At 39.4% G+C, this 8,211-nt stretch overlaps 1 protein-coding gene across 35 annotated transcripts in view; it reads right to left on the reverse strand.

Moving 5' to 3' along the window:
* The window catches only part of LOC109869968 (transcription factor 7-like 2), a 98,944-nt gene extending 92,957 nt beyond the window's left edge, over positions 1–5,987 (reverse strand). For all 35 annotated transcript variants that reach the window (XM_031804637.1, XM_031804638.1, XM_031804634.1 and 32 more), the window contains exons 1-3: positions 4,618–5,987; positions 4,404–4,470; positions 4,138–4,262 (exon numbers count right to left, since the gene is read on the reverse strand). In XM_031804637.1, coding sequence (XP_031660497.1) covers positions 4,138–4,262; positions 4,404–4,470; positions 4,618–4,806 — 381 coding nt within the window. In that variant the 5' untranslated portion in view covers positions 4,807–5,987. The remainder of the gene's footprint in view (positions 1–4,137; positions 4,263–4,403; positions 4,471–4,617) is intronic.
* Between the last annotated feature and the right edge of the window lie 2,224 nt (positions 5,988–8,211).

The following is an 8,211-nucleotide window of genomic DNA, read 5'->3' on the forward strand; positions in this document are numbered from 1 at the left end:
TTTATGGGTGTTTATCAAGCTCAAGAAAAATAAGGACCTTTTATTTTCCTTGCATGGGATGAGAAAAATAAAGAAGTGGAAGGGGGGTGAGAAAGAAGAGAAAAGATAGAGGGAAAAAGAGGGCATAAGGGAGAAAGAGAGCGTGTCCTTCACAGCCTAAAAAAATGTGGAGTGCATTTTGCGAGGAAAGACTAAATGTGGACGCGTAGTGCCATGAACCCCCTGCGGATTGCAATTAAGCCCTATTAACATGTAAAGCCAATTTGATAAGGTGTGGGTCTATGCCCTAAATCCGCATTAAGATATCTTTCCTCACCTCGCAGGGACAAGCCATTCAGAGCTGTACCAGAACACACATAATCCATATGATATACTAGTGTTATGCATATTCTGCTAACATGTTTAAAAAGATACTGTATGTGTCAATTATACAATTTTGGCCATACCAGTACATCTACATACACACAAAGGATTACACTATGTATTAAATGTGGGCTAATGTACAAATACCACTGCTGATCTGATGTTAATCTTGCCACAAATCCAACATTCCCTCCCAAAAATGTCAAAATTGTGTAAGTCATTAATTGTGAAGGCAAGCGCCATTCATTTTTAAATAGGTGGGTCTACTGCAATAGAAGAGATACTGCTGCAACAATACAAGTGAAACAAAGAAAATAGGAAAAAGGCTATTGTTTCAATCATACAATGCCTCTTGCCAAGCTTCCTGTGGAATCGCCACGGGTTTCGAGAGTGTCTTTTTTTCACTCTAAATAGACCAGGGGATGCTGGGTGTTGCGTTCTCGCTCCCTCTCTCTTTTTTGGTTCTTTTTAAAACTACTCATAATTAGACGTTGAAACCCAAAACCAAAAACCCCAGCCAAAAGTCTCCAGGCCCCAGGAATTATGGGGCCAGGGGTGGCGTCAAATATCTTAACATTCATAAGTCTGAGGCAGTAAATAAACCGGGCGGATTTACGGCCCTGCAGCCCTATGCCAGAGTGCTGGCCGCCCAGCCCCCGCTCCCTCTCTTTCCTCTCTGCATACCTGTTGAGGTGTGATGTTAGCCAGCAGCACTGAAGTTAACCCGTCGCCTTTTAGAAAGCCCCATGTTAGCATGAGCATCTGCACAATCGCAGAGAGAGTGAGGTGCAAGGAACAGCATGGCACCCGGAGTTAGCTGGCCAGGCCACTTCACCAATTCAACCTGTTCCCACTGAACCAGCAGGCCTTTGTGTGAGGTTGAGAAAGGAGGGAGAAGAAGGAATGGAAGGACGAGGGGAAGAAGAGGGCAGGAGGCCTAACACCCTGGGCATAACGTCATGTCAAATTGCTAAATTATCCCAAATTGTACAGCTTTTTAGATTTAGGTGGTTGGAAAAAACAAACTCACGCTCGTTATAGCTGTCTGAGGTCAGACAGATTATAGTAACCTCCACACATTCAAACACACACACACACAGAGACTCACACACACAAAAAGACATGCAGTAACGGAATCACAGGAAGCATGGAAAGGCATGCCCAAAATGTCAAGATCATGGCCAGTTGACAAAAAAAGAGAAATCAAGTGACAAGGCTGTAACATCACAATCATATCACATTGGGCCATTATATGTCTAAAAGTATGGAAACAACAAAAAAAGATTGCACACATGCCAAATCATGAATTCCAAAATAATAGTACTGAACCGTCTGTACCAATGAGACCCAAAATTGATCAAATGAGAAAATTGGATTGAGGAGAAAAAGCAACCGACAAAGCCTGCTATATCAAAGAACCACACAACAATGGAGTGAGCTAGCCATTTCTAATCACAGACACAGTACTACCAGTTATATTCTGTAGCCTTCCTTACTAGTTAGGGAGGAAGACAGATAATCAATGCCCAGGTGAATTATTGATGCTATACATTTATGAATACAACAGCCACACAAAAAAAAACACTAATGGGTGGACACACACGGTGCTAAATGTAACCGACCTGAGAGGAGGGTTGGGTAGTGCACTAGGTAAACCACCATAAGCCAAAAAGGTATGATGTGATCTTGAATAAAGCTGTACTGAACATTTATAGTGCATTTGATCACGTTTGCAACGTCTCCTTGCATTGTAAACCAATTAAACACGGATCACTGGGTTTTTCTAAAATGTTATTTTTGCAGATGATCTTATCTTGCATACAGGGAGGTGGTGGAGTATGGAGTAGACAGAATGACGGAATGACAGTGTGTAACAAAACTGATCAAATAGGCTACTATGAAAACCTTCCAAGTTTGAATTACCTCTGACAACCACTGAACTAATGGGCACAAGGAGGTAGACTGTACACAGACCTGATATCAGATTTGAGACATGTACAGCAGCATCTTCTTACACTGCAAGGGCATTCCATGACTTTGCTCATATCAGTTTGGTATATAAGCATATTCTAATGTGGAAGTTATGTGCGCAAGCATTGGACCTGGCACTATAGTGAACATGTGCAAAAAGAAAATAACCCATTGAAACAAATAGCCAGCTAGAACCCAGTGTGGGTGTGTGCACTGATGGGAATAAAGGATGACTAGTCCTGCAAATGCACCAGTATTGTGAACATGAGGGACACACTACTGCGTAATAATGGTAAAAAATGTCAAACGGTCACAAATATGCACAAGACACACATTTAATAAAAACACCAAATCATAAAATATACAAATAGCAAGATAATTCGGTAGGATGTAAATAAAGTGTCATATATGTGCAATTATTTTGTAGACATGTTATAAGACATGCTTAAAATACTTACATGTGTCAGACAGAAAAGGGTGCATTACATTGTCTATCACATGTGTGTTCATTTTCAAGGTGTGTGTGGTGCACTAAATTGAGGAAACAAATATCAGTTTCATTACCCAGAGGTATATGTGGGGGTAAGATCATATTTCCTAATGCCTGGTCTTTGCCTTAACCTTGTAAGATGAGATGACAGGTCCTAAAGCAATGACTTGTAATTGCAACCATTATTTTAATTTTTTTAAAGGTTTAGAAAATTATCCGGCCTAAGCATTGCTATTGCCCAGTGGGACTAGGAGGTGGCGAGTAAATGAGTAAGTATGCATAATTATAGCTGAGCTGATTGCCTCTAATAAATAACATGAATTTATTTATAAATAACATTTTACATGGCACATGCTTTTAAGAGCGATGGTTTACCCATTACAGGCTAGCGTGGTATACATGGGCTACAACATGTAAAAATCAAACAATTTCCAGCCTATAAATAAATTATTTCAAATGTATTTAAATGTTTGAGGTAAAAATACTCATGTCTGCATATTCAAAGTAACTGTCAATGACAGGCCTCTTTCAGCTAATGTCAATGCAGTTTGACAAATGCAAATTACATAAATAAACTAATTAACACATTGGCTTTGTTTTTATAAGGTCCTTTCTCAATGATTTTCTGAGTTTCCTGTATGTTGATATATTTATAGAAACTTGTGTTAGGTGTTATTATACTGCCCTGGGATAAAAAAATTTTTTAAATGGGTCATGTGTTTTAAGCGTTAAAGAAAAAAACGTTTTCAATTAGGTTGTAGCGAACGTAGCGAAGGCTCAGTACAACATTATATTAGGGGGCGGTATGAAATCAAAGCCAGAGATAGCCTAACAAACACTCACATAATAATACAGTAATAATAATAATAACAATAACAATGCTAATAATAATAACAATACTAATAATAAAATCAAGAAGAGGCAGCATAATAATAATAATTTTCAATTGTCCACTATAAACTGCTATGTTATTATTGAGATTAATGTTCATATTTTGTACTATAATTTGATCACAGGTGTACAAAAAATAGAATATTCATCATGTGCGCATGACCTTGCATACCATTTGTTTTATTTGAGGTGATGGAAATGAATTGATTATCCCTATTCCTAGAATGCTACAGAGAAACATGCAGGCACACTGTTGCAAGCGACATGCATGCCATTGTACAGTTCATGAAAAGTTGCGAAACTTCTGTCTACATTTAACAGCTAAACACACCTAGCTGGGTGTCAATGCGCGTTTGTTCAAGGCTACGTGGGTCGTGTGTGTCCATTAATGTACGCACATCGGTGTAAATAAATGAACTTACTGTGCGAGCGGTTGGAGAAAGTGATCCATTCGGAAGGTACGGGCTTGTAAGATCGGGGATCATTATAAATGGATAGCCCGGGTACGGTGGGCTCTTGAACAGCCCTCCATCTTGCCTTTTCGCAGCTAACATGGCGGGGGGAAAGAAGAAAAACTTTTATAAGTGCCTTGACAACTTTTATACATCTGAGATTTTAGAAGAAACCCACTCGGTACGCTCATATGCCATTGTGTACAAATCTAAGAGACAGACAAGCAGAAACTCACCCTCCTCTAAACTTTCTCTTGTTTTGTCTCTGAAAGTTTCAGACCTAGGCGGAGGCCGTCTTTCCGCCTTGAAAAACAACGAAACACAGGGGTTGCATTAAAGAAAAACATAGAGAAATCATAACTTTTATATACCGTGGTTGCACATTTCGCGCACAATAAGTAAATGTTTGTAAACTACGAATGCCCAATCGATTCCGATTATTTCACTTACCTCCGAATCTGACGAGCTGTTTTGATTTGTTTCTGATTCATTTACAAGAGAAGATTTGACATCTGCTAAATCCCTTTCTGCCGATAAGTTCTCCGAAATTTTTTCATCCTGCTCCCCTTCGTCTTTGAAGGAAATCATTTCATCGTTCGCACCCAAATCGTCCCCTCCACCGCCGTTGAGCTGCGGCATTTTCCCGAGCAATTTTGGGGGGCAAAAACACAAAGTTTTAAACCCTTGATCTTGGTGATCTAGAATCCGAGTTAAAGTTTAGAGTCTGTATTGGCGTTTTCCAAGCACTGGCGGTTTATACAAACTAAAAAGAGGGGAACCTTGGCAGAAAAAGAAGCCGGAGATGGAGCTGAGCCGCTCGGATTGAGTGAGTTGAAGTTGGTCGGAGTGGTTTTCAGTTCAAAGGCGGCGCTGATTGACAGATAGAGAGGGATGGAAATAGAGAGAGTCTGGATTCAGGATTATTGACAGGGAGAAACACACAAGAAACTAATGAGATTCAAAAAAGGGAGGGACTTGAAGTGACGTTTTCATAAATAGGGAGAGAGAAAAAGGCTGGAGGAAGACGACGGACGAGTGTGCAGTTCGAAAAGCGGGTGAGGAAAAGGCAGTTTTGGTGAGGAGCGCGGGACAGTGAAGCGCCCCTGTTTGCTTTTGTGCTGTTATAGCAAAATAAGCGAAAGACTGGAGTTACTTGTAAATACGGATTCAATATATGGGCGGTCTCCCGCTGAAAATGAGTAGAGAGCACTTCCTTATTTTCTACAGTTTCAATGTAGCAATTTTGAAAAGTCACGACATAGGGGCCAAAAGTTTACGGCGCATGCTTTCCAGAATGAACTTGAATAAGCCTATATCCCATCAACATTTGCTTCGGGTAGGCTATGAAGCAGTATGAATACCATTTTGATCACTATGACAGCTTGAAGCCTTTCCTTCTTTTTTCTTTAACCCCTTTAAAGCAAGCTATAATATATGTCAATTATATTGGACATTTTGTTGTACATTTCTCATATCATATTGCATAATCTTCTATTCTATACTATATCCTCAATTAGGTTGCATCCATAGCCTATGCATTTTCATTAAAACATGTTGTTCTTAAGATAGGCCTATATTTGCATGGAGTGTGAAATATAAAGGACGCGACGATGAAGGTACAGACGTGCTCTAACAGTCTGCACGCCGTTGGGAAGACTACAGGCAGGGAAGGTCTAATGAGGCCGGAGATTTAGGACTAACCTGTAGCCTATTCATTATAAAAGAACAGACAGGGGCTTGGTAAATGTGTGCTAGGTTCTTTTCTCCATCTGACAGATTTCTAAAGCACAGTAAAAAAAAATTAAAAAAAATGCCACCAAAAAAAACTGTACAGCTCATTTGTGTCATTGGTGCAAATTCTTAACGGCACTCGAAAGAAATGTTTCATTACATTATGGAGCAGGTTTATTTATAATGGTCATCAAGTGGTTTTAATTATAAGTTTGGCTAGACATTTTTAGTACAACAATTTAATGAATGCCACGCTAAAAATCTACTGTGTGTGTGAAAAAAAAAATGAAGCTCTAGGCCCACACCAGGTCACAGTCAGTTGACAGTAGTTTACTACGGTGTAGTGTAGGAATTGCCTATTGCTTCATTTTGAGTATTGCCTATTGAGTATATAATAGCCTACCGGAATATGTGACTGCAGTCCTCCATGTTTATCGCAGCTTGTTTTCACACCTTCATCTCCCAAATGTTGTTCAAAAACAGCAACCTCTGGAACTCAAAACATGTCATTTATTCTATCAACCTCTTTGGGTTTCGCGCCACAAGTTCCAATCAGGGTCACGCGGACATCAAACGGCAGATGAATCTCATTAATGCGATCAAGCGTTTGAATAAATTAAGGGGAGAAACAAAACGACCGCTTCGGATTTGATCTTCTGCACTATTTTCTTTATTTAGGCTTACCTTAATTCTCAAATGGAATTATTCAATTGTATATCTCTACTTAAGCCCAGGGTTCCTATTTTGATGACCCCCCCCCCCCCCAAACAAGGTGTCGGTGGTAGCCTATGAAAAAAGCATTGTGAAAATATAAGCAGTTTAATGACTATAGCTGACCCTCACCTCTCACTTGGCTGCTCCAGAAAAACTCTGTTTGTGTGTGTGTGTGTGTGTGTGTGTGAGAGAGAGAGAGAGAGTAGTCCACTGGGGCTCCAAAATCCTGGGAAAGCTATGTTTTATTTAATAATCATAAAAGTGATGTTTAATAAATCATAAAATGTTTTTTCCAGAAAAACAAAATATATAGCTATAGTAACACAATGTTTTTTTTAAATGGCATAATATCCTTGTTTTGAGTCTGTCTTCCACTCAGTTGTCAAAATACTGTGTTGACAAACATTTATTTCACATAGACCTACTGCATGACAGAGATAAGGGCTATATAATGAACCTGTAGCCTATATTGACTCGCTTAGAACAGGCTTCTTTAAATGCACATCCTTCTGCAATATGATCACTGATCTGGCATGACTGGATCAGCTGAAAGCAATATGGTGGAAACCTACACAATATTATGAAATTATTGAGTTCCTGTAGCAAAGGAAGGAAGGAAGGATGCATTGGAGGGGCTGGAGGGATTATAAGGATGCTTTTCTTAGGTAATCCTGTATGTCTGTGTAGCTGCAGAGAAGAGGCACCCCACCCCTCCCAGCTCTACAAACCTGGAGCCCACACAGACCAGACCAAAGCAGCAAATCCCCTTCCTGGATTGCCTCAGCAGGTGCCTGAGAGTTTATTGGGGTGTGTGGAGTGTTACCGTAATTTTTCTATGGAGGAGTGTTATCAAATCTATAGGATTTATAAATTCTCTTACATTTTCACCACTTCATACAGCAATACACGCTACTGTATTAGATCACCCACTCTTCTTTCCTAGATATTACAGTGAAAATAGTCCTAGTGGTCCTTACAGCCAACCTTGGGCAAGATAGTTCTGCACACATGCTAAACTCTTTGTGCAAATGGTTAATTACCCACAATGCCTCCATATTCTCAACCATGCAGGCTTAAATGGCTCTGGTCTCAATTAGCATATTATAGGGTCTGTCTACCTCTTGTTTTCATAGTAACAATATGTGCATTTTAAAGCCCTGTTTAATAGTAACTACAGCTTGATTCATGCCATATCCCCTCTGAGCCAGATGAATAAAGCAATATAAAGATGTCTGTCTTTAACAAGTGGAACTTGGCATTTTAACCTTCTTTTTTTTTTGCATTTAGTCAATTGCAAATTCCCCCCATTGTATGGGGAGGCGCTGCTAACCATTTCAGAATTTTTTCCAGTACAGTTCAGATGAATTATATCATATGAATAATGACATGGTTAACCACAATTATGTGTTTCTAATGGCTCTCCACATTGTGTAAAGGACAATAATGGGGAAATTGATTTAAAAATGTATTTGATTATGCAAAGATCCTTTTATGATGTATATTCATCATTATTGTAAAAGCAAATCTGACCACAGAAATAACTTGTTCCAAAAGCTGGTTCAGTGAATGTGGTTATTTAATGTTTTCTGCCAGTGTACA

This window comes from Oncorhynchus kisutch, linkage group LG25 (genome assembly GCF_002021735.2).
Source record: "Oncorhynchus kisutch isolate 150728-3 linkage group LG25, Okis_V2, whole genome shotgun sequence".
NCBI classification, from domain to species: Eukaryota; Metazoa; Chordata; class Actinopteri; order Salmoniformes; family Salmonidae; genus Oncorhynchus; species Oncorhynchus kisutch.